The 26,861-nt window shown below is 46.5% G+C and overlaps 1 long non-coding RNA gene and 3 gene segments (V, D, J or C); all 4 read right to left on the reverse strand.

The window, feature by feature from the left end:
- Positions 1-270: 270 nt before the first annotated feature.
- Positions 271-919, reverse strand: LOC125149391 (probable non-functional immunoglobulin lambda variable 1-50). The segment is given in 2 exon segments: positions 271-698; positions 812-919. Coding segments are annotated over 2 exon segments (486 nt in total).
- Positions 920-5,033: 4,114 nt separating this feature from the next.
- Positions 5,034-26,861, reverse strand: LOC125148992 (uncharacterized). The gene is made up of 3 exons (XR_007145770.1): positions 26,851-26,861; positions 26,690-26,699; positions 5,034-5,147 (listed from the first exon to the last, which is right to left on the reverse strand). It is a non-coding gene; the product is annotated as an uncharacterized LOC125148992 (long non-coding RNA).
- LOC125148938 (immunoglobulin lambda variable 1-40-like) lies at positions 9,717-10,409 on the reverse strand. The segment is given in 2 exon segments: positions 9,717-10,156; positions 10,268-10,409. Coding segments are annotated over 2 exon segments (552 nt in total).
- Positions 20,206-20,718, reverse strand: LOC125148964 (immunoglobulin lambda variable 5-37-like). The segment is given in 2 exon segments: positions 20,206-20,528; positions 20,650-20,718. Coding segments are annotated over 2 exon segments (318 nt in total).

The raw sequence follows: 26,861 nt of genomic DNA on the forward strand, positions 1-26,861 counted from the left end.
CACCTTGAACTTGGACATTTAGCCTCCAACACTGTGAGAAAATAAATATCTTTTGATTTGCTCACCCAGTGGGTGGTATTATGTTATGGCAGCCCCAGCAGGCAGGCACAATCCTCAAGGACTCTGTCCCCAGGGCAACCTGTCCCATCATCCAAGAATTTCTGCTCAGGTTGCATAAAACAGAAAATGTGCTCCTACAGGGACAGGGTTTGGTGTCTGAATTGAGAGGACAAGGACACACACTCAAGAGAAAGTTCACTGGTTTGGGTTTCAGACCTCCGTTTTAGGGAAGCAGCTGTGTTGGCAGAAGGTGGGGGCTGCACAAGGAAAGCGCATCAGTGTGGGGACAGCAGGTTTTTGTCTCACTTCCCCACGGGCCTGGAGCTCTGTGTGAGCTCTCAGACTATCATCCCATGCTGAGCAATAATAATCAGCCTCGTCCTCAGCCTGGAGCCCAGTGATGGTCAGGGTGCCTGTGCTGCCAGACTTGGAGCCGGAGAATCGTTCAGGGACCCCCGAGGGTCTGCTATCATCCCAAAGGATTATGGTTTTGGGGGTTGTGCCTGGGAGTTGTTGGTACCAGCTCACAAAATTGTTACTGATGTGGGAGCTGCTTCCAGTGCAGGAGATGGTGACCCTCTGGCCCAAGGAGCCTGACACCGAGGGTGGCTGAGTCAGTACAGACTGGGCCCAGGACCCTGGAAAATGAAGAGATACAAACAGGGTAAAGCAGGGGTCTGGACACAAGAGGGTGGAAACAAGGCCCACGTGTCCCCCCAGAGCCCCTTCGCCTGTCCTCACATCCAATCACCTGTGCAGTGAGTGAAGAGGGTGAGAAGGACAGTAGACCAGGACATGGTGGAGACCATCACCAGTCCTGTCTTCTGTGCCCCCACAGCTGAGCAGACCTCCCCTAATGTCTCCCTTTTTTATCCACTGAGAGAGGGAGGGCCTGTCCATGCAAATGATTCCCCAGCTCTCTAAGCCCTCACTGGACCCGAGTCAGGTGCCTCTGCCTGTGGATGCCAGGGGGTGGGCAGAGGAATGGCTGTGTGGGGCCAGGCTGTGCGGAAGTCACAGTTATGAGTCTCAGCAGAGGGCACAGGCAGTGCAGGTGACAGGTCTCAGGTCTCATCACCCCTGAACCCTCAGAAATGGGCACTGTGAGCCCCCTTGTGTCCAGACTCAGAAACATCATTGTGCAAAATGGTAACCAGAGCCCATAAAAGGAGCTCTTGTCCCCTATTGCTTTGTCCACTGCCCCTTTCCTAGGGCCAGGCCAGGTATCCTTCTGGGTAGCGTCCCATATCCTCAAACCAGACTTTCTGCTCTTTTAAGACTCCTCTAGAAAAGCCAGGCCATGTTTCCCTGTATGTTTCATTGGTCAGGACTGAGGTGCTATTTCTAAAAAATGCCACTTAGATCAGAATCATGTCCGGAGCTGTGACGAGTACCAAAGGACACGTGGCCCCTTCTGTGTAGGATTCTGTGTTATTATCTGCTTCCTCCCTGGTTTCCAGATCTCTCCTGCTCTGAGGTTCCCACAGCCTGAACAGAAGCTCTCCTTCTGTCCTCAGTGCTGTGGGAAGGAACAACTCTGTGTATTCCTAGGGGCACTGTCCACTAAAAATCTATGCCATCTGTCACTATGTCTGCTTATTTGAGACAACAGTTCTCCACACACTGTGGTTAGTAATTCCCTCCCAGGATCTGTCCCCCAGCACACAGACACAAGTCTGCAGGGGTCCTGTGTGTGGCACTGAACCCAGAGCCCAAGGACAAACCTGCAGGAAGTTCCAAGAGGGAAGGAGTGACCGCAGCAGGTGCTCTGACAGGGATCCAATGACACAGTTTATGTATTAGTCACCACTTAGCCAAGTGTGCACTTTAGAAATGGACAACATACACAGACACTTCTCTAACAAAGACATCCAGATGGCCAACAGGCACATGGAAAGATGCTCAACGTCGCTCCTCATCAGGGAAATACAAATCAAAACCACACTGAGATACCACCTCACACCAGTCAGAGTGGCTGAAATGAACCAATCAGGAGATTATAGATGCTGGAGAGGATGTGGAGACATGGGAACCGTCTTGCACTGAGGGTTGCAAACTGGTGCAGCCACTCTGGAAAACAGTGGGGAGGTTCCTCAAAAAATTAAAAATAGATCTACCCTATGACCCAGCAATAGCACTGCTAAGAATTTACCCAAGGGATACAGGAGTGCTGATGCTTAGGGGCACTTGTACCCCAATGTTTATAGCAGCGCTTTCAACAAGGGCCAAATTACAGAAAGAGCCTAAATATCCACCAAGTACTGAATGGATAAAGAAGATGTGGTTTAAGTATACAATGAAATATTACTTGGCAATGAGAAAGAATGAAATCTGGCCATTTGCAGCAATGTGGATGGAACTGGAGGGTATTAGGCAAAGTGAAATAGGTCAGTCAGAAAAAGGCAGATATCATATGTGTTCACTCTTATGTGGATCCTGAGAAACTTAACAGAAGACCATGAGGGAGGAGAAGAAAAAAAAAAGTTTGAGGGAGAGAACTCAAGGGAGAGAGCCAAACCATAAGAGACTCTGAAAAACTGAGAATAAACTGAGGGTTGATGGGGGGGTGGGAGGAAGGTGAGTGTGGGCGATGGGCATTGAGAAGGGCACCTGCTGGGATGAGCCCTGGGTGTTGTATGGAAACCAATTTGACAGAAAATTTCATATTGAAAAAAATACAACAAAATAATTTTAAAAAATAAATGGGTGTATGCTTCTGTGTAAAAAAATTCTCTCAGTGACATTGATTGAAACTCAATGAGAATGTTCTTATGAAAATGCAGATACAATCACTAGGATACTTTTCACAGATCTGTATTTACTACAGAGAAAAAGAGATAGAAATTGTAGGAACAATGTAGAAGGGATGCTTTCTCCTGGAGGTCGAATAGAAGTCGTTAAAGTTTTTCAAAAATCATGTTTTCTTTGTCATTAGTATAGCATGGTGGAATTTTTCTGCAGGTAGGAGAGCCCGACATGATGTCCAGTGAAATCCCATGAGGGACCTATTTCTATGAACTTCAGAACCATCTCTGTGATGCAATTACCAAGCACTGAGGGAGCTTCCAGGAAAGAGCGATTTGGGGTCAGACTTGTCTCTGGGGTGAACACAGCTCTACCTCTGTTCTTTGTGTCCAGCATATTCAGGATAGAAAAAAAGCTCATTCAGACATCCATGAGTAGAAGAATGAATTTCTATTATCTGAGGCCAACTGGGCTGAAAACTTTCTGTCAAAGATTCCATATGTGACTGGTGGAGAGATGGCAATAAGGGGAACTGTGCCCCTGAGGTCACTGTCACTGTGGCTCTTGGGTGGGACAGAAGAATTTTCAGCAGAGATACAGATTGGTGCAGGTGTCACTGGAAAGACTGAAGCAGTGACCCTCGCATGAGATGAGAGCAAGAATCAGATGATGAGGGGATTTCCTGCCAGTCCAATATCTGTGACTTCTCCTCCCTAGAGATGAACTCTAGAGAGTGGAAATTACTGTAAGATTTTACTTCTCTCTGAAATCCTAACATAGAGATGAGGTTCAGACCTGAAGATCCATGGGGAGAGACTGAAGGCCTGAAGGAGGCAGGAGCAGAAGGGAGAAGAGGAACCTGTGTTGGGAGGCGGAGGGGATGAGGTGAGTCTGAAGAAGTTGTGACTCACTTCTTGTCAGATGGTGAAAGAGAAAATTGTGTCTATGACCAAGGTGCTTATTAACATATTGAGTTTAGTGTGTCGTCAGTAACACAAGAGTCACAGTTTCTGGCCTGAGATTTGTGGATGAACATGCCTATCTAGTTCACCTTGTCCAGTTGAGACAATACTACTGTGTGATCTTAGAAACTATATAGGAGTCTCTGTGCCCTGGATCCTGACACAGAGTTTCTGAAATTCTTACCATTTCCTAAGTGACAAGAGCACTAGAAGCGTCTTAGTTCTAATGATGTGACTCTGGGTGGGCTCCTGGATGGCTCCTGGATGGGCCTGGTCCCCAGAAAGACCAAGCCTTGATCAGAGCCTGTGAATATTCACCCCCTCATACTTGAGACAGGGAGGGAAGACTGACAGTGCAGTTAATGTCCAATCACGTCTACCCAAATCCTCAATAAAATCCCAAAGTAAAGTGTTTGAAGAGTTTCTGGTTTGGCAAACACATCCACTCCCAGATCAGATGCACCTCAACTGCACGGGGACCGAAGCTCTGGTGCTTGAGACGCTCCCAGACTTGACACTAGGGGTCTCTTCAGTACTTGTTCACTTGTCCCCTTCATCATATCTTTAATGAGCTGACAAAAGGAGTCAGTGTCTCCCTGAGTTCTGTGAGTTGATCTGGCAACTTAATGGACCTGAGGAGGGAGTCGTGGGAACCTTCGACGTGTAGCCACATTGGACAGAGGGTGCAGGCAATCTACTAGTTTTGTTGGCATCAAAATGGGGAGCAGCCTCCTGGTGCTGAGCCCTTCAACTGTGCATCTGAGACTATCTCCAAGCAGTCAAACTAAGCCTTAAATTCAGTTAAATTGTAGGACACTCACTGTGTGTCCCAAAGAATTTCTAGATGTGGGAAAACAGATACAAAACATATAATTGATGAACATGAGTGTGTGAAGTGAAGTATTCTGTGAGTAGTAAACGAGATATAACTAGAGGGAGAGACAGAGATTTTGGTCGTAAAATAGTTGTTCTTACTAAGTTTCTCCAGACCCGGGGGCATGTGCAGTTGGGCTCCATTCCCTGATTATGTGGGCTCCTGGGACACGTGTGCTGTCTCAGGCAAGAGCATCATCTGTGTGTCTGTCCTCCCTCCTCAAGGACAGCTCTCACCACAGAGGTGTCTCCCCTATAGGAGCCCCCACAGAAGCTTCCCAATAACAGAGGCTCAGACACAAGGTCTGTGGACCCAGGGGTTTTTGTCTCACTTTCTCCATATCTGAGTCACTGTGAGTAGCCAAAGCTGCTCCCACTGCCATGAGCTGTAGCACAGGAAGAGTCAACCTTGTCCTCAGGCTGTGGCCCAGAGATGAGCAGAAGCCCTGCATTGGCCGAGGCATCTTTGGACCCAAAGAAGCGGCTGGGGACCCCAGGGCCCTGGTGCTTATCTGAGTCTGAGTAGAATCTCAGTAGATACCTAGGAAAGGTCCCTAGTTTCTGCTGGTACCAGTATATATGGTAGCCGCCAACACTATAGCCACTGCTCAGGGTGCAGGTGAGTCTGGCTCTTGTTCCCAGAGATGCAGAGAGGAAGGGTGGCTGAGTGAGCACAGGCTGGGACAGGGAACCAGAAAACACACACATCCTTTGCAGATTTGGCTAGAAATGGAAACCAAAATTCAGGATTCTGAGCAGAGGGGGGTGTTGTGGGGAGCACCCTGTGTCCATAAGGCCTGTCCCTACCTGTGCAGTGAAGGAGGAGTAGGAGGAGGAGCAGCGCCCAAGTCATGGTGACAGAATCCTGGTCCCCACACTGGGCTGGGCCACCCCAGGCCTCCTTTTCTCCTCCACCCTCTGCCACAGGAGGGGCTGTGCATGAGGTCCAATGAGGACCTCCAATGAGGTCCATCCAGTGCCTACCCAGCCCCTCCCTCAGCCCTGGTGCTGGAGCTCAGCTCACACCACACACTGCAGAGGATGGGGGTGGAACTCCTGCCCGGGGAGCCCTGGGAGGTAGCACCTGCTGTGACAACACAAAGCCTCCAGGTCTGGTCTCCTTTGAGTGATTGGTCCTCACTGATCAGCTGTGTAGGGACCACAGGGCTGTCCCACAGCGCATCCTGTTAATCTCACATGGAAAAATGAAAAATGAATAAAAAGAACTTGTAAGTGGTACATCTTAGTAAGAATACATTAAATACATAGTTTCTTAGAGGTTACAAAATTGGCTGCCCTAGAAATACATTGACTGAATAGACCAATTTCAATATAAAAATGGAAAATGTTATTACAGAACCACTCCACAGAAATACATTAGGTACAGATGTTTTCACAAGGGACATCTAACAAAACCTCAGAATTTAGATGATTCCAATTTATATGCTTCATATTTTTTCATAATATAACACGGTATTGAATATTTCTTACTTCTTTTAAAAATGTTATAAAACTCATAAATACACTTTCAAAATACTTTTCACAAAAAGGAAAATAGTAGAAGAGTATCATGAAATATTGATAGAAATATTGGGTACAAAATATTGACAAGGAGACCTCAATACCATGTTTACAAATTGATAGTATCATTAAGTGTGATTGATTCCAATGATATGAATTGGGTTACATAATAAGAAAGAGTTTTATATTACACACCATATTATTACATCAAGAGATATGACCATATTGCCCGAATTAGTCTCAAAAGGGCCTTTCACTAGATTTAACACCATATCCTAATAAAACCCACATAAAAATACAAACAGATACATGTATAATATGGTAAAACACACACTCTCGCGCACACGGATGATGTAGTCCTGAGGCTCACATCTTAGTTCTTGCAGTAGTGAGGAGACGATTTCCACAAAGATCAAGAACAGGTAAAGGAGATCTTCACTTCTTTTATTTTCAAATTATTCCTCAATAGCTAGAAAATGTAATTAAAAAGCCAAAATCAATGGTTATTACTTAGCATTGATGGCAAAGGACAAGTGGTCATTCTTGAATATCCAGATGGCCGTCATGGCCTTAGGTAGGCCTGTGTTGCTTGGCTGTGACGGCAGAGATCTCCTCAGTGAGGACTAGTCACTGACTCTGACTAGTGCTGGTGACACTAAGTAACAGAGACAAGATGGGTGGAACAAGGGCAGCAGAGAGAGGTCTTGTCCCACTTGACTGGGTGAAGAGCCCTGTGCAAGGTGTGGGGCAGTGACCCCGGATATCCCGGATCAGGGTGGGAGGATCTCCCACTTGTCCTGGGTAAGGCCTGCCTTCACCTGTGCAGAGAGTGGGGAGGGTGAGTAGTAGAGAAGCCCAGGTTGTGGTAGATACCCAGCTCTATTGTGCAGACTGAGCTCCCCATAGTATATTTATAGCTCCAGAAACTGCCATGGGGGTGGAGTGGCTGCACTCAAGTGAACCCTTTCTGTCTGTCTGTCCAGCTTCCATGCCCAGGGCTTTCACAAGTGGGAGCACACAGAGGAGGCCTTAATGAACTAATACAGCGATAGAGGTGGTCTGGGTGGTGATAATCCCCAGGTCCTGGCAGGTAAGCATCAGCTAGTGAGCACACTGATGCCTGAAACCCTGGAGGCCCTGAATGGTGTCCTTGCTGGCAGGGGACAAACAGGATTGTCCCAGCCTTTCCCACATACCCTCAAACACCAAACCATCCCCCCAAAAAACAAATATTCCAGTGAAGAAATGGGCAAAAGACATGAATAGACACTTTTCCAAAGAGGACATCCCAATGGTTAAAGACACATGAAAAAATTTCTACATCACCCATCATCAAAGAAATACATCAAAGAAATACAAACACAATGAGATACCATCTCTCACCAGTCAGAAGGGCTAACATTAACAACTCAGGCAAAAACAGATATTGCCAAGGATGCGGAGAAAAAGGATCTCACTTGCACTGCTGGTGGGAATGCAAACTGGTTCAGTCACTCTCATAAACAGTATGGAGGTTCCTCAAAAAACTAAAAATGGAACTACCCATGGATGATGGGCATTGAGGAGGGTACTTGTTGGGATGAGCACTGAGTGTTGTATGCAAACCAATTTGACAATAAGTTATATTTTTTAAAAAATTGAGTGGGAAAACAGAAAAAAAACTACTACCCTACTATCCAGAAATTGCACTACTAGGTATTTGTCCAAGGGATACAAGTGTGCTGTTTCAAAGGGGCACAGGCACCCCAATGTTTCTAGCAGCACTATCGACAATAGCCAAAGTATGGAAAGAGTCCAAATGTTCATCGACAGATGAATGGAAAAAGAAGATGTGGTGTGTGTGTGTGTGTGTGTGTGTGTGTATATATATATATATATATATATAATGGAGAATTACTCGGCAATCAAAAGAAAGAAATCTTGCCATTTCAACTACGGGGATGGAACTGGAGGATATTATGCTAAGTGAAATTAGCCAGTCAGAGAAAGAGAAACATCCTATGACTTCACTCATATGAGCAACTTAAGATACAAACCAGATGAACATAAGGGAAGGATAGCAAAAATAATATAAAAACAAAGAGGGAGACAAAACATAAGAGACTCTTACATATAGAGAACAAACTGAGGGTTGCTGGCGGGGTTGTGGGGGGGTTGTGGGCTAAATGGGTAAGAGGCATTAAGGAAGACACTTGGGATGAGCACTGGGTGTTATACATAGGGGATGAATCACTGGAATCTACTCCTGAAACTATTATTGGACTATATGCTAACTAAATTAGATGCAAATAGATGAATAAAGAAATAAATAATACACTAACACAATAAACAAAATACAGTAACGGCCCTCAGAGATCATAGTTGCATTTCTCACATTCACAGACTCTGTGATAATACAGAGTCTCCCACACACAGAGAACTCAGTCCCACACCCAGAAAATTAGGTAATGAGATGGGGGTGGGGAGGACATTTCTACAAGATGAAAGGCTAATGTGACCTAAACACCATTATTATTCAACATCTTTCTGTAAGTAGTAGGCACTGCAAGTGAATAAGAAAATCACTGATTGGTTCTCAGCATTGATGGGAATGGACAGGGATTCATTTCAAAAGGCAAAAAAAAATGTGATTTAGTCATATATACTCTGGGGCTGGTGCTGCAGTGAGAGAAGAAGTCATCCCAAAGAGCCAAAAAAAACAGTTCTTTCTACTGAAGACTAATAAGAGGATTACATAGGCCCGGAAACTTCTAGAAATAGGTAATTGGCCAAGGATGGAGACCCTGGCTTCCTCAGAAGTCAGGTGGGAGCTGAGAACACTGGACCTATGACCCTCAGTCCATGAACTTAGAGACCTTGTGTCTCAACGTGATGGACGAATGAGCTTTCTGTGTCCTTTGAGACCCTTTGTCTAGGAAGGGGCTGCTGTGAGTGACGTTGGGGACAGAAGGGAAGGAGGAGCCCTCACTCCCAGGTGGTGCTGCTGCCTGCACCAGGGCCCATGGTGGCAGCAGCAGGAGCATCAGAAGCAGAAGTCACAGGCTGAACCTGAGCAGCTGATGGGGCCTCACCCTCCCAGCAGATGAGAAAGGGGTTCTGCTTTCAGTTCTCATGAGCCTGGGACTCTGTGTGAGCCCACGATGCTGTCCCAATAGGGGCAGGGACCAGAAGCCTCCTCTTCAGCCCTCAGCCCTCCGCCCTCAGCCCAGGGAAGATCTGGAAGCCAGAGTTGCTAGACATGGAGCCAAAGAGGGAATCAGGATCCACAATGGATCCAACTATCCTAATAGATGAGGATTTAGGGGCAATTAGTGGGAGCTTTTGTTACCAGGACACATAGCGGACACTCCCGATGTGTCCTGACTCAGACAGAGCTGGATTTGTGTTCCTGTTTCTGCTGTGACCTGTCATGGACCCTGTCCTCAGGGCAGTCTGCCCCTGGCACCCAGAAATTTGTGCTCAGTTTGAGAATTCACACAGTATATTGATCTGAAAGACAGGCTTCAAGGAGGAATTGCAAAGAATGTGGAAAGACTTTGTAGACATATGGGTTGTGGAGGGTCTCAGACACTAGTTTGTATGAAACAAAGAAGCACTTGACTTGGCCAAAAGGTCAGGGCTGCACAGGAAGTCCCATTGCTGTGGGAACAGCAGTTTTTGTCTCACTTCCCCACAGGCCTGGAGCACTGTGTCAGCACCTTGAATAATGTCAAGAGACTGGCAGTAATAATCAGCCTCGTCCTCAGCCTGGAGCCCATTGATGGTCAAGGAGGCTGTGTTGCCAGATGTGGAGCCAGAAAATTGATCAGAAACCCCTGAGGGTTGATTGCTATTAACGGAGATGAGATTAGGGGCCTTTCCTGGAAGCTGTTGGTACCAGTTCACACCAACAGTACCGATGTTGTTGGCACTTCCAGCGCAGGAGATGGTGACCGTCTGGCCCAGGCCCCCAGACACTGAGGGCGGCTGAGTCAGCTCAGACTGGGCCCAGGACCCTGGAAGGGGAGAGACAAAGAGAGGGGGATGCTGGGTTCTAGAGACCAGAGGAGAAACCAAGGCCCACGTGTCCTCCCTGGACCACTTCCTCTGTTCCCTCATCTAGTCACCTGTGCAGTAGATGAGGAGGGTGAGGAGAAGAGGGAACCAGGCCATGGTGGAGGTCATCACCGACCCTGCCTTCTGTGGATCCACAGCTGAGCAGATCTCCTCTAATCCTTTCCTTCCCCTTTTCATCCTCTGAGAGAGGGAGGGCCCATCCATGCAAATCAGACCAGCAGCTCTCTGACACTTCACTGACCCTGGGTCAAGTCCCTCTGCCTGAGGATGTCAGGTGGGTTGGACGGGGAGGTGGTCTCTGGGGCCATGCCAGGAGAGGGGAGGTCACAGTTTGGAGTCCTGAGCAGAGGGCACAGGCATTGTCCAGGTGCAGGTCCCAGCTCTAGTCATGGTCGACCCTCAGAAGCAGGTGACGACCACCCCCTGGTGTCCAGGCCCAGACACAGCATATGTGACATGGTGAGCAGATCTCATCAGAGTTCCTGCCTTCCCACTGCTCTGTCTACCATCCCCTTCCTTCGGGACAGGCCAGGTGTCCTCTGTGTGGCCTCCGATCCCCTGAGAACACACTGCGCTCTCCTCTGGCTCCGCATAGTGAGTCTGTCCACAGCGCCCTTGGCTATTATTGACGGGGCAGGACTGACGTGGTGACTCTTGTACAACCACACAGATGAGGTTCAGGGCCACAGAGCGATGGGTCCACATTGACACATGGCCAGTTCTGTGCAGGAGGCCGACTTCTTCCCCCTTCCCTGCCTCCTCTCTGGTCTGAGAGTTTTCCTTTCCCAGAAGCTCCCTCAGCACTGAGGACACAAGGAGACCTTTTGTCCAGGTTGTGGGTAGAAGCCCACATCCGTCGTGTGCATTCCTACAGGGTTCCACACTGAAAATCTTTGTCAGCTGTCACTCTTGCCACCTCACATCACATACTGGGGACGATGGAGGTTGGCTTCACCCTTGGGGAGACCCCTGCAGGAAGCACCCGTTGAGACAATGCACATGTCCTTGCTCAAGTGGGGACTCTGCCACACCTGAAAGGATGCAGCTGCTGAGTTGCCTGTGATCAATGTAGCATTTTTCAGTCTCCAAACAAGCCCTAGTCCATAGGATTTGGAGGCACTTACCTCAATTAAATGGTAAATTGCCAGTTCTTTGCAGAAGATACTCCAGACCTCATGTCCCTCCTCTGGCCTACAATTGAGAATATGTCTATCTCGTGAATGTTTGAAAACTCCTGTGCGTTAAAGCAATGGATTCCAGCTACTGTCCATTAAATTAAGTATTATGTTAATCTTCTATATTTTTAGGTAATTTCCTTGGCTTACTACCTTAAGAAGAAAAGGCAATACAATGAATTTATATTTGATGAAGTCGTGTTTAACAAGTGTCATTTTTTGTTTTTCTTTTTTTGTTTTTTCATGGGTTATCCTGACAGTGTCTTGTCTACACTTTTTTATAGAAACCCTAGATCCTGAATATTTTCTCCTTTTATGTTTACAGCTTTATGTTTACAGTTATTTCTATAATCCTTTTAGTGATTTTTTAATATATATAAAATGAGTTTTATGTATGATTCATTTATCTCTCAGGATATCCAATTGTTCTGTGGCCATTTGTCCTAAAGTCCATCCTTTCTCCTCGGAAAGGCTTCTTCACTTTGTAAAAAAAAAAAATTGTTTATCCTTATTTCTGTGGGTCCATTTCTGGGTTGTATGTTCTGTTATCTTGGCCAATGGGTCTATCCTCTATCCATACCACTCTGACTTGCTAGGACAGGAACTGAATTACACTTTTATCCAATTTGGGAAGAACTGGCATATTTACGATAATGAGTCTTCTAATCCATGAACAGAACATATCTTTCCATTGTTTTAGGTCCACTTTGATTACATTTACCAGCATTGTCCAGATTTTAGCAACTGTGGCCTATACCTGTATTAATAAACATGCCCCTAAACATTTCATGGAGTGGTTTTAAGGGTTTTTTAAAAATTATTTTCACTGGTTTATTGCTAGTATATACACATCTATATGATATTTCTATGATGATCTTTATTCTAAAATGTTTCCAAAATTATTTATTACTCTTTGAATTTATATATTTGCATAATTAATTGTAGCTTCCTTTGTAGTTTTCGTGGAGATCATTCTCTCACCTGGAATTGGGGCAACTGTCTCTTGCTCTTCTTCATCTGTATGCCTCTCATTGTTTGTCTTGCATTATGGTTCTGACGGGCACATCCAGTCCTATGGAACAGCAGTGTTGAGATAGGACATGGTGGCCTTGCTCCCTACCCGTGGTGGGAAAGCTTTCAGTGCTCCATCTCTGTGTGTTCAACGAAGGGAAAGTGTTTTATAGTTCTCTTTACCAAACTGAAGATGTACTCTTTTATCGTTGGTTCTCTGAAAACCTTTATCACTCTCATTCATATATTCATTCTTTCTTTTCCATGAGCACAAATAGGTTTTAAGCTGTGCAGGAAGTAGGAGAATTAAACCTACCTGAGAGTGAGGGAGATGTTTTCATCTGTCTTTCTTTTTTAATTTTTAAAAGTTTATATATATTTGATTGAGAAAAAGACAGAACCCAAGTGGGGGAAGGGCAGAGAGAGAGGGAGACAGAATGGGAAGCAGGCTGGAGGCTCCGAGGTGTCAGCAGAGAGCCCGACATGGCACTTGAACTCGGTAGCCATGAGATCATGACCTGAACCCAAGTCAGATATTTAAGTGATGGAGCCACCCAGGGGCCCCTCATCTGTCATTTAATACTTTGACTTTTATCACGACTGGTTTATTTCTACTTCTACTTTGGTGACAAGGAGACAAGGAAGGAAGCCTCCTAAGAGAGATACCACTCCCTCTTGTCCAATATGAGGGTGGGTGAGAGGACACTTATGACATGGAAAAAATGGCATTTTCTCTCGCCCCTCTCCTGCTGGTTTCTTCACTTCCTTAGACTCCCTATCCCTCCTCACTTTCTTAAAATCCTGGGTCATCATTAGCATGATCACAATCCATCCTACATACCCCTCAAGGTTTAATCCCACCCGCCTTACTAACCACCCACCCCATCAAATCCAAATACTGCTCCCGCTGCAGCTGAGCCCCCAGCTGCCTGGCTGCAGGTGCACATGGCCATGATGACTGACGCTGCTGCTCTTTGGGGCATCCCAAGTCAGACACCCTGTGATCCTTCATTTCTCACATTCCTGTCTGTCGTCCATTGTTAGGGCTGTCCGTATCTACGGTGCACAGTCAGACTTCCTCAGTCTCCTTGAAGTGAGAAAATATCTTCCATCCAGAATCCACACTGGAAAGTAGAAGCTAGAAGATAATTTTCTTGGCATCACCCACTAATTGTGAGCAGGCTCGTGTTTTGTTTCCTTATTGATGACAAAAGATGATGTTCACTGTGGGGGATGAGCTTAGGAGTCCCCTGGGCTTACACCAACGGGTTAATATGACATAAAGAAATACAAAGCCATAGGATGCTCACAACTGAATTTGGGCAAAACAGATTGGCACCCCAAGAGTAGGGGGATGTAAATGCACCCCAGAATAGAAAGGGGTGCAGAACCCCCACAGTAGAGAGGAAGGGGAAAAGGCCTAAAATAAGATCAGGCACAAAGGCTCCCCATACAAAGGTATATGAGGTAAGCAAGATTAGGCGTTCAGGGCAGAAGCACTCTCCAACTTAGTACTATAGCAGAAAAACTGCTTTCACTGGAGGAAAGGACCAAGTTAGGTAAAGAGGTAAATTGAGCTACAGACCTCTACACTGCAGGCAAAGCAGCCCAGAGCAAAGACGGTTAACAAAAGAAAAGGTGCCTTGTTAACCCTGAGGTTGTTCCCCCGTCTGCTTTAGCCCCTAGGCTGGCTCCTTGCTGACAGCAGACAGGTGGACTTGGGAATTGAAATCACAAACCAGGAGATCATGACTTGAGCTGAGGTCAGACGTTTAACTGACTAAACCGCCCAAGGCTGCTTGTTAGCACAGTGTTTTTAAACTAAATACCCTGAGTCATCTGAAAGCAGAACTGAAGGGGTCCCCAGGTGGGAAAACAATCTCTGTATATAAAGAGGAGACAGCTTTCCTGCCCCAAGAGCACTCATTTGAGGCCCCCAGCTATTTTCTGTGGTCTGTGCCCTGCAGGTTCTACTTGCCCAGCACCCATACTGAGCACTTTCCTGGGAGGAAAAGAAAACAGAAATGCAACAAGGTCAGAAGTTCAGGGTTTGAGGAGAACAAAGGGGATGCCAAACTACCAGTCTCCACCAGGCCAGGAAATAGCCTGAGTGCTTCAGAGACAATGACCAGAGGAAAAGTCCCAGTGCAGGAACAAAAGTAAACTTTGACCTAAAGCACATGCTTGAGTTGTTTTTGCAGGATTGAAACCTTGCCCCACAGGGTAATGAGGTTAAAACAGTCACCAGCAGGACCCCCACTGACACCCCTTCTTTTCACAGGAAGTTCATCTATTTCAGAGGCAAACAGCAGAAAGAGCCTGGGAGCCTAGACCAGTTTTATCTCCTTCAATAGCTTCACCAGTGCAGATGGACCAGGGAGTGTCCTCCAGGGACCTCTGCCTCTTTATAACGTTAAGTCTCTGCCCTAGGAGGAGGACAAGCTTCATTAACCTACCACATGATGGGGACACAAGCTCCTGTTCTCCATATTCCTGCACAACCTCATGCCCACTCTTGCATAAGATGACAAAACTCCCTTTTCTGGGTATCCATCCTGACCCCGAACGAAAGGAACCCACTCGCCTCCACTCAGGGAGTCACAGCTTTGATAATTCTTGTCCCTGATCCCCTTATCTGTGGCAAATAAAGTTTCCTTTGTGTGACAGCATCTGCTGAAGCCTCTGCCTGTACCTCACCAAGGAGTGAACTCAAAGTAGCTCCAACACTTCTAAGTAATATATTTCATCCCTTAACTTGGAAACCTGCCTTCTTCTCTCTACTCTCTACCTGTGGTTTTAGTGACATTTAAGTCTATTAATAAGAAATTTCAGAAAATATTGAGTAACAGTTTTCTTAAAATTATCTTTGCTCATTTTCACCCTTTATATCAAAGTAAGTTAGAAAAAAATGAAATAATTTTAAAGGTGTCTGTTGTTAAGAATCCCTGGTGGCCTCGCGCCCAGGCTCACACCACAAATCATGAGCGTCAGTGGAAAGAGAAGTCAGTTCCCGAAAAGGCTGGGGTGACAGAAGGGGAAAGCTAGCCGTGGGTCTGAACCACCATCACTCGAAAAAGCCCCTGAGAGTGAAGACACAGGACAGCAAGTGGAGAGACCCAAGCCCTGACCACAGGACGGGCATCCAGGGCGAGCAATAGTGAAACAGGAGGTCTCAGATGCAGTGCTGTGGGCAGATGGGTGAGAAAGCCAAGTCAGGAAGGACGCTCTGGAAACATCTCACTAAGGAAAAAGAGGGGGAGGAGACATGTACAGTCTGCCGGGCATGAGAGAATGGGAAAAAGAGAAAGGCCACAGAGCCCACACCCCACCACGAGGAAAGAGAAAATGTATGAGACAAAAACTTGAAATATGGACTGTAACACATAATATTATTTTTCATAATAATAAACAACACCGGCTAAATTATTGAACAGAATTTCAGCATGCAGAAATCTACAAAATAAAAAATGACAATGGGGGACAATATTCATTGGAAAATAAACTTTTAAAGAAGAATCTGTGATTACACACCATCATGGAAAATAATTATGTTATTTCGACAGCCTCTATTAAAATTGCAGCCATCTAGATAGATCCACGTGTCCTCGGCACAAGATGAACACGTCTCTAGATGAAAGGATGAAACGTTCCCTGTATTTAAATATGGTGCCCATGATGTTCCTACAACAATGCACACGCTGATGCCACTGAAAGGTGCGCTTCCGGGGGCAAGTGGTCTGTGATTCGGCACCTGTGAAATGTGCACAACAGGAAAATCACTGCAGACAGAAAGGAATTTTTGGCTCCAAAGGGCTGATGCAGGGGGGCCATGGACTCACTGCTCGGGGGTCAGGGGTTTTTCTGCAGGTGATGGAAATGTTGTCAATTTGATCCTGATGATGTTTGCCAAACTCAGGAAACATACTACAGACCACTGAATCGTACCATTTAAATCACTGCACTTTATGCCTGTAAATTATCTTAAGAGATTTGTCTTATTTTTAAAAGAAAACCACACGAGGGGAAGCTACTGTCACTGACTCTTCATAGTTGTTCTGTGCTCAGAGAGTCAGACCCTCAGACCCTCCGGGGTGTCCACGGTCTCCCTGTTTATTTGTCACTGGCAGTGACCATGGGAAACTGGGGCACATTGCTGTATCATTTGCCCACGGGCTTAGAGCACTGTGTCAGTAATGACCAGCCTCGTCCTCAGGCCACAGGCCTGAGATGATAAGAGAGGCCCTGTTCTCGAGAACCCAGCTGGGATCCCGGAGGGCCTAGTGCTTCTGAGCATCTCAGCTTTGGGGACATGGTGGGGAATCTGTGGGTACCAGCCCACCTAATACGACCCAACATTGTTGCTGATTCCAGTGCGAGTGAGGGTGACCTTCTAGCCCACAGACCCTGATAAAGAGGCTTCCTGTGTCAACACAGACAGTGCCCAGGACCCAGCAACAGAGCAGTAGAAACACAGGTCAGCATCAGGTTATTACCCACAGTGTGTTCTCAAAATGGGGGAAACAAGCAACTTAGGGGTCCCCCAGAAGCAATTCTTCCTCTTTCCACAGCCAGTAACCTGAGCAGAGAGCATGGAAGGTAAGGAGGGGAGGCATGCAGGCCAGGGTGGAGACACCCCAGGCTGTGGTCCTGAGCCCTCAAGGGAGAGACCTGCACAAACCTCTCTTATCCTCTCCCTTCCTGGAAGAGAGAGGGGAAGCCTTCATGCAAATCTCTCCCTCCCCTGGGACTGAATGTGGTGACAGCTGAGTGTGGGGTGGGTGGGACTAGGGAAACTCCTCTAGGCACAATTTTGCAGGGGGCACAAGGCAGAGCTCCAGGCCTGGGTGCTCAGCTGGGACCCCTGCCCCCACACACACCCCTCAGGGACAGGCCCACAGCGCCCCCTGCTGTCTCAGTGTCCAGCCGCACCCATGACTGGAAGGGACATCCTGGAGCTGTGAGACACCAGGGCACTAAGGACTTCAGTCAGCCTGGCATACTGTCCACCCACACAGGGCCAGATCTTCTCCTCCCTCAGGGCTTCTTCCTGTGCTGCAGGTGCCACCACACCTCAGTCCTTGCTGCAGACACAGGGCCTCCTCAGCATGAATCACCCTGGGCTCTTCCCACTACTTCGAGACTTGTGTTGTTGGGGCCAAGACTCAATGACCACTCGGGGAGGATGTTTCCGTCCAGTGAGTCAAGATTGGAGGGCATGCACGCCCCTCCACAGCCTTTTTCAGGAGCCCTGAGGGGACAGCCCAGGCTTCTCATCTCACTTCCCATTCTTTTGGGCCAGTCCCCATTACCCACTGCACTGACCTCGATGAGGTAGGTCAACTTATGACGGTGCATGGACATAGATCACATGAGTATATTCTATCTATCTATCATCTATAAAACTTTGCATTTTCTATATTACCTATAACTGGTATGGTATCAGCCCCAAAAGAGACACATACATCAATGCTCCAGATTCAAAAAGCCAGAAATAGGGTGGCTCAGTTGGTTGGGTGTCAGACTCTTGATTTCAGGTCAGGTCATGACCTCAACTTCTATAATTGAGCCCTGAGCCGGGTTCTGAGCTTGCTTGAGATAATCTCTCCCTCTCTCTCTGCTCCTTCCTCTCTCTCTCTCTCTCTCTCTCTCTCTCTCTTAAAATAAATAAATAAAGCTAAAAGTATCCAAATAATATAAATAAAAAGACCAGAAATAAGTGCAAGTTCCCCTTGACAAGCACAGAGAATGTAGACTGAAAATGAGGGCTTTCCTCAGTGTCTGGAGGAGAGCACACATGGATTCTGCAGGGAATTCAGAGAAGAATAAGCATGAATCATACAGCAGATGCCTCATAGGAGGTCCTCAGTTCTCACGGATGTTCCCTGACACATTTGGGGAAAGAAAGCTGGAGTTTCTGGACCCCCTGCAGCGGGCACACGGATCCCCGCGCCATGGGCTGCAGCATGCACCCACATGGTCATTCTGGGGTAAGAAGCACAGCCTAACGAACGCTCCCACCTGGGTCCGGCCACATCTGCAAAGAGCCCCATGGGAGCTGCCCTCTGCCCTCTGCTGCTTCCTGCATTGAAATGGGTTCCTGGGCCCTGGCTCCTCTGCCATTCCAGATTACCCATTCCCCTGTTGGGTGCTCGGGATGATGATGAAAAAGCTCTGGAAATGGATAGTTGTGGTGGTTACAAAACATTGTGAGTATACTCAGTATCTCTGAATTGCACAATACAGAGTGATTAAAATAATAAATCTTGTTGTGTTTATTCTCATCACTATAAATTATCAGTTCAAAATCAAATTATATGTAAGAAGATGTACTTATACAAATATCCTTCTTGTCCTGGTATGTGGTACCCTATTCTAACTCATCGTCATCAGTAAAACTTGACAGTAATTTTTAAAATTATTTTTCTTGTAAATTCCACATATAAATGAGATCATATGGCATTTGTCTTTCTCTGTAGGGCTTATTCCTCCTAGGGTAATATCTGGCAGGTTCGTCCATGTTGTCACAAATGGAAGAACTTCCTTCTGGAAAGACATAGGACTGGACTTCTTTGTGCACAGATAGGGGACCTCCTGCCCTGTCGCCCCACAGCCTCCCTGCTGCTTGGATCACTGATGAGCCCTGATGTCACAGGAGAAGAGAGGAGGACAGAGTCAGGGCCTGGGAGTTCAGGAAACCAGCCACAGGGGTACCCAAAGTCCCTGATGGTGTCAGCTTTGGTATATTCACATCTGCGGGATCTACTTCCCACCTTCCCAAGAGCGGACCCAGCATTTTGTAGCAATGATGGAGCCCCTGCAACTTACCTTCACAAGCACTCCTGAGAGTTTTTCTGACACCTGAAATTTCTCCCCTGGCTAATCACCGTCCCCTGACATCACAATTTCAGGGACAAGTAGCTAGCCTGGTGGCCCAGCCAGCTCTGTGCCTGCTATTTCTTCTCTTCTGAGTCCTCCCTCGGCACCAATCTTATTTAGTACATCCTACCTGGAACACACAGCTGTTCAGCCAGCTCTGAGCACAGGAACCTGGAGGGAAGGGAGCCTCTGCCCCAACCCCTGGAGGAACAGACTCCACATTCTGGAGGACTGTCCACCTGCTGCGATGGTCCAGACTCTGATCAGAAAACTAAGACAGTGGCTCTCTCTGTCCCAAAAATAAATAAATGTTGAAAAAAAAAAAAAATTTAAAAAAAAAAAAAAAAAAAAAAAGGGGCGCCTGGGTGGCGCAGTCGGTTAAGCGTCCGACTTCAGCCAGGTCACGATCTCACGGTCCGTGAGTTCGAGCCCCGCGTCGGGCTCTGGGCTGATGGCTCGGAGCCTGGAGCCTGTTTCCGATTCTGTGTCTCCCTCTCTCTCTGCCCCACCCCCGTTCATGCTCTGTCTCTCTCTGTCCCAAAAATAAATAAATGTTGAAAAAAAAAAAAAAAAATTTAAAAAAAAAAAAAAAAAAAAAAAAAAGAAAACTAAGACAGTGGATGTGCCTTTGTAAAGAGAAAAAGGGCCAGCTCAACACTCTCTGAGTTTTACACTTTAACCACCAGACAAAATGTCGGCATTGTCGTGGGTTTCTTTGTTGCCTGTTTGTTTGTTGGCTTGTTAGTTTTCCTGACAGTAGAAAGAGGTTGAACAGGATGCTGGGAGGAGGAAGTGTATTGTGACCTGGAAGCTACTTCCAAAGACAGTCAGTGTGCATTCAAGTTATTTTCAACTGGAAGAGAGTCAGAGTGCAGGGATCTGAGCAGGGTGAGGTATTTGTCCCACCTCCCCATGAGTTCGTGTCACTCTGACCAGCACTACTGTGCCCGATTGCACAGTAATAGTCAGCCTCGTCCTCAGGCTGCAGAGATGAGCAGAAGCCCTGCATTGGCTGAGGCATCTTTGGACCCAGAGAAGTGGCTGGGGATGCCAGGGCCCTGGTGCTTATCTGAGTCTGAGTAGTAGTACAGGAGATACCGGGGAGGGTTCCTTGGCTTCTGTTGGTACCAGTATATGTTATAGCTTCCAACATTGATGTCCCTGCTCAGGGTGCAGGTGAGTCTGGCTGTTGCTCCCAGAGATGCAGAGAGGGAGGCTGGCTGAGTCACGACAGGCTGGGACAGGGAACCTGCAAACACAGACACAGCAGAGGGAAGACAAGGGACAGGGTACATGAGATTAGGGAGCTGAGCCACAGGGATTTGACTCTGGCTGCGGGCCCACCCTGGTGCCCTGGATCCTATCCCTACCTGTGCAGTGACAGAGGAGCACGAGGAGGATGGGGATCCAGGCCATGGTGACACACAGAGACGCCCTTCTTAGGCCACAGAACTGGGGCTGGACTGCCCCTGGCCTGTCTTATCCCCTGTCCACAGGGTCACAGAGGAGGGGCTGCTCATGCAAATGGGACCCACCCCTGCCTCTTCTCCATGTGTACACACAGGGTCTGTGGCCCTTGGACGCGGAGACTTCCTGATGCACTGGGTTCCCCTGGGTGGGCCTGGAGGCAGCAGCTGTGGGGACCACACACAGCCCCAGGTCCAGGGACTCCTCCAGGTCCTGACCGGACACACCTGCCCTGGCCCCACTGGACGCAAGGGGCCCAGTCCATGCTTTCTGTCAGTGGAGGACTGCCCAGCTGGATGCCCCTGTCCTGCAGAAAGCCCCAGACACAGTGTCACAGTGCCCCCTGCTGGTCTCTAGGTGAACCTCTCCTTTCCTACCTCTGGCTTCCCTGATGCCTGTGTTTCCATAACCTGAGAATGACCCTCCTGGGAAAGAGAAAGGTCCTGCTGTGCTGTCACTGATCAGGTTTCCCCTGTGAACTGAGGGGGGGGGGGGGGGGGGGGACATTTCTAGCAGGAAGGACACATGCAGTCCTGACCAAATGGAGCCTGTGAATCTTGATATTGGCTCAGGTCATGATCTCGCAGTCCTGGGATCCAGACCCAAATCGGACTCTGCACTGAGTGTGGAGCTGCCTGGGATTCTCTTTCTTCCTCCCTCTCTCTCTCTCTCTCTCTCTGTCTCTGCAACCCCCTCTCAGAAATAAATAAATAGGGGCTCCTGGCTGGCTCAGTGGGTTAAGTGTCTGACTTCGGCTCAGATTATGACCTCACTATTCCTGAGTTGGAGCCCTACCTAGGGCTCTGTGCTGACAACTCAAAGCCTAGAGACTGCTTCAGATTCTGTGTCTCCCACTCTCTGCCTCTTCCTCACTCTGTCTCCCAAAAATGAATAAACGCTTAAAAAATTTGTAATAAAAAAATGAAAATAAATGAACAAACTTTAAACATCTAAATGTAGAAGAGAAGGTTGTACTAGGATTTTGGAAAAGGAATCCGGAATGGAATTTGATACGTGGTTAGTACTGGTTAAAATTCAGAACATTCAGGGGCGCCTGGGTGGCGCAGTCGGTTAGGCGTCCGACTTCAGCCAGGTCACGATCTCGCGGTCCGTGAGTTCCAGCCCCGCGTCGGGCTCTGGGCTGATGGCTCAGAGCCTGGAGCCTGTTTCCGATTCTGTGTCTCCCTCTCTCTCTGCCCCTTCCCCATTCATGCTCTGTCTCTCTCTGTCCCCCAAAAAATAAATAAACGTTGAAAAAAAAATTAAAAAAAAAATTCAGAACATTCAAGTGAATAAGTGAATTTTAATGTCAAGATACATGGATGTAAAATTAAAATTGTTTTCACTTGTTTAAAAGGACTAAACGGTCTTGAACTCTCGGTCTGCTATTACTAAAAAAATGATAAACAAACAATTTTGTTCACTTTTGACATTATCTGCCTAGAAAATAAGCACTGTGTTTTGCCAAAATATTTCCTATGCTTATCAGGACTTTGGTTCATTGAACAAAAGTTGTGTTTGTTTTTGTCTATTTTACAATTTGTATTAAATGATGCATCTGAAATAATGTCATTTAACAGAAAAATTGCCAGAATATAAAGAGCTCTCACATTCCCTTGACCAGATTGCCCAATTAATGTGCTTCCACATTTGCTCTCCCCCCCCCGACCATCACATTACACACACTTGCACTCGTACATTCATTATCCTTTAGCAATATCATAATTTAAACTCAGGAACTGCTTTATAATTTGATACAATCTTTAACCATCATTTTTGTTTGTTTCCATAGAAGTGCCTCCTAATACCTGATTTCTTGAAGCACAGGCCTTACTTGGAGAATGCACTCACATCACCCCCTCCTGAAATGAGTTTAACTAAACTGGCCTGTTGTCGGGGAAGGTTCAAAAAACGAGCAATCTACCAGCCCACCTTTAACATGTGCAATCTCAGGGAAGTTTCAGAGGAGGGAGGAAACTGGCCAGGAATAGGCTGCCCCAACATGGGTTTTGCCCCAAGATGGGTCATTTTGGCACGAGCATTATTTCAGGTTAAAAGCAAATAAAACTCAGCATATTTAGGAAAAGTTCTATACCTTCCCCCAAACTGCCCACTTGTATCAGGAAGAGAGCTATCAACTGGTGTCCCTCTTTACCTAAGACATGTGTCTCAACAGTAGGGGGGGTTGCCTAAGTGGCTCATTTAGTTCAGTGGCCTACTCTTGATTCCAGATAAAGTCATGATCTTCCGTTCATGAGTTTGAGCCCCACACTGGGCTTGGCACTGACAGTGTGGAGCCTGCTTGAGATTCTCTCTCTCCCCCTCTTTCTCTGACTTCTCCTTCTCTCTCTCTCTCTTAAAATAAATAAACAAGCTTTTAAAAGTTAATATAAATAAATAGATAATAGACGATAGACAGATGATACATAGATAGATGAGATAGATATATGATAGATAGATAAATAGATACATGAGATAGATGGATAGATAGATATATGATAGATGATAGATAGACAAGATAGATAAGATAGATAGAGATGAGATAGATGATAGATAGATGAGAAACATGATAGATAGAGATAGGGAGATAGATATAGATAGATAGATAGATAGATAGATGATAGATTATACATGATAGATAGATAGATAGATAGATAGATAGATAAGACAGATAGAGAGGAGCAACCTTTGTTTTCCAGACATCTCCTCTGGCCTTCCTGCGAAAAATGGTCTTTCTCCTCTTTGGACCTGAGACCCCTACCTCCTTTATTCATGGGTCATGTTGCCTGTCTTTTGAATCTTCCATGTCTTTGTGGATTCCCTTTATGTAGGCTATTAAATTTCATTTTCTCCAGCTAATTTGCCAAATATAAATTTGATTCATATTCCAGCTAGAAGGACCCTGAAGAACTCAGGAAATACTCTCCCCCCCACCAACAACAGGCCCACATGAAGTTTCATGAAGGGTCAGACAAGAGTAAGCAAATATGTGAATTCCTAGGACTCCTGATGTACAGTTCCCTATGTCAGGGGCTGATCCTATTTCCTGGAAACATGAAGTAGAAGTCCTCCTGCATCAGAGATAGGTTCCCACACTGTTCCAGCTGATGGGGCCCCCTCTCCACACAGTTCCCAAGCCCCCTACCAGGTTCCCCTCCTTCAAATCCCTATCCTCAGTCCCTGCTTCCTCCAAGTCATGAGGACCCTGACTTTCGTCCTCACTCAATCCCTTGTCCAGAACTCCTAGTCTGACTGGGACAGACTCCACAGTCCCTGCTGGGTCACAGCTTCATGCTCCCCTCCTGTCCCTTCATCATCTATGCAGAACTAGGATGTCATTACCAAACATCAGATTCTGGGGTTCCCTGTTCACCCCTCCAATGTTCCAGCTCCACTGCACCAACCTCACCCCTCCTCATGCTGCTGGGCCATAGCTTTCCTTGAAGACATGTTTAACTTCTGTGTCCTCTCTCTTCCCCCAGACACTGTCAGCTCCCTGAGCATGGGGACCCTTCCTGTCATGTCCAGATGTGTCCCACATCCTAGACTCATGTGTAACATATATTAGGTGTTCAGTAGGTGGTGTGGATGCACAATATCTGGACAGTACTCTACCCTCAGTCAGACACAGGTGGACTCTGTGTCTCTGGTCTTTCCTGACCTGTCACATACTCTGTCCTCAGGGCAGCCTGTGCCTGGCACCCTGGAATTTCTCTTTAATATGAGAAAATCCTACAATGTTTTCCTGCCAAGAATAAGTTTGGGGGGGCTGAATTTAAGAGAATGTGGGTGATTTTGTAGCCAAAGATTCCTGAGAATGGTCTCAAATTACAGTTTATCTTTTTTATTTATTTTTGTGATTTTGGCTTTATTGAATTTTTTAAATTTGTTTCATTTAAATTTTAGGTAGTTAAGATACAATGCAATATTGGTTTCAGGAGTAGAATTCATTGATTCATCACTTACATACAACACCCAGTGCTCATCACAAGTGCCCTCCTTAATACCCATCACCCATCTAGCCCATCTCCTATCTACTTCCCACTGTCAGCTCCTACTTTGTTCTCTATCATTGAGAGGTTTGTTTCCCTCTCTTCTCTTCAACCCCTTCCCCATATGTCCATCTGTTTTGTTTCTTAAATTCCAGATACGAATGAAATCATGCAGTATTTTTCTTTCCCTGATTAACTTACTTCACTCAGCATGAAACATTCTAGCTCCATCCATGTCATTGCAAATGACAAGATTTCATTTTTCTGATAGATGAGTAATATTCCTTTGCAGATACAGACCACGTCTTTATCCATTAATCAGGTGATGGACACTTGAGCTCTCTCTGTAGTTTGGCTATTAAAAAAGCTACTATAACATTGGGGTGCATGTACCCCCTTGAAACTATACTTATGTATCTTTTGGGTAAAGAACTAATAGTACAATTGCTGGATCATAGGGTATTTCTATTTTTAGTTTCTTGAGGAACATCTGTACTCTTCTCTAGAGTGACTACACCAGCTTGCATTCCCACCAACAATGCAAGAGGGTTCCCCTTTCTCTGCATCCTTGACAACACCTGTTGTTCCTTGTGTTGTTAATTGTAGCCATTCTGACAGGTGTGAGGTGCATTCTCATCGTGGTTTTCATTTTTATTTCCCTGAGGATGAGTGATGTTGCGTATCTGTTAGCCATTTGGATGACTTCTTTGTAAAAGTGTCTATTCGTGTCTTCTGCCCATTTCTTATATGGGTTATTTGTTTTAGGGGTGTTGAGGTTGAAAAGTTCTTTATGGATTTTGGATATTAACCTATTATCAGATATGTTTTTTGCATATACCTTCTCCCATTCTGTAGGCTGCCTTTTCATTTTGTTCATTGTTTCCTTTGCTGTGCAGAAGCATTTTGTCTTGATGAAGTCCCAGTAATTAATGTTTGCATGTGCTTTCTTGCCTTCAGCAATGTGTCTCATAAGAAGTTTCCCCAGCCAAGGTCAAAGAGTTTACACCTGTGTTCTCCTCTAGGATTTTGATGATTTCCTATCTTCCTGTCTAGTCTTCTGTACATTTTGGATTTATTGTTGTGTATGGTGCAAGAAAGAGGTCCAGTTTCATTCTTCTGCATGTTGCCATTCAGTTTTGCTGGACCCCTGACCTGAGGAGGAGGGGTCTGATGGGGACACAGTGAACAGCCTCTACCTGGTCCCCTCCTCACGCTCCCCTCTGGCTCCTTGATCATCTATGCAGCACTGAGACATCATCACAACACGTCAGATTCGGGGGTTTCCTGTCAATCCCTCCAATGTTCCAGGTCCACCTCACTGCCTCACCCTTGTTCACTCTCCAGAAACATCTTATTTGTGTTGCTATTCATGCTTGTTTCTCCTCTTTCTCTCCCAGGACATTTTCAGCAACATGAGGACATAGATTGTCCCTAGCGCACTCACGCTGTACTTAAGCCCAAGGGTCATGCCTGGCACATACCTGGTGTTCACCAGAGGGTGTGGAGGGACTGATCTCTGTACAGTCATCTATCCTGATCAGGAACACATGGAATCTGCCTGCGTCTGACCCAATGGGGACTCAATTCCCAGGACAGCCTGACCCCAGGTGCACAGTAATCCTGCCCAATGGAAGAAAATCAGACAATGTTTTGCAGAGTAGGGCTGGGTTTAATGGCACAATTTGGGAGAACAAGGACACTTTTTCTAGAAAAAATTCCCTAGCCTTGCTCTAAGACTCCACTTTTAGAAGAAACGAACAAAGAAGCAGCTGTGTTGGCCAAGGGGTGTGAGCTGCACAGGAAGTCCCATTGCTGAGGGGACAGCAGGTTTGGATCTCACTTCCCCACAGGCCTGGAGCAGTGTGTGAGCTTTGAGACTGTGGTCCCACACTGAGCAGTAATAATCAGCCTCATCCTCAGCCTGGAGGCTAGAAATGCTCAGGGAGGCCACATTCCCTGACCTGGAGCCTGTGAATCTGGACGGGACCCCCGCAGGCCGAGCACTGCTACCATAGATGAGAACTTTGGGGACACTGCCTGGGAGCTGCTGGTACCAACACACACCTCCAGCCCCAACGTTGCTGCTGCTTCCCGTGCAGGAGATGGTAACACTCTTATTCACA

The sequence above is a fragment of the Prionailurus viverrinus genome, chromosome D3 (assembly GCF_022837055.1).
Source record: "Prionailurus viverrinus isolate Anna chromosome D3, UM_Priviv_1.0, whole genome shotgun sequence".
Classification (NCBI taxonomy): Eukaryota; Metazoa; Chordata; class Mammalia; order Carnivora; family Felidae; genus Prionailurus; species Prionailurus viverrinus.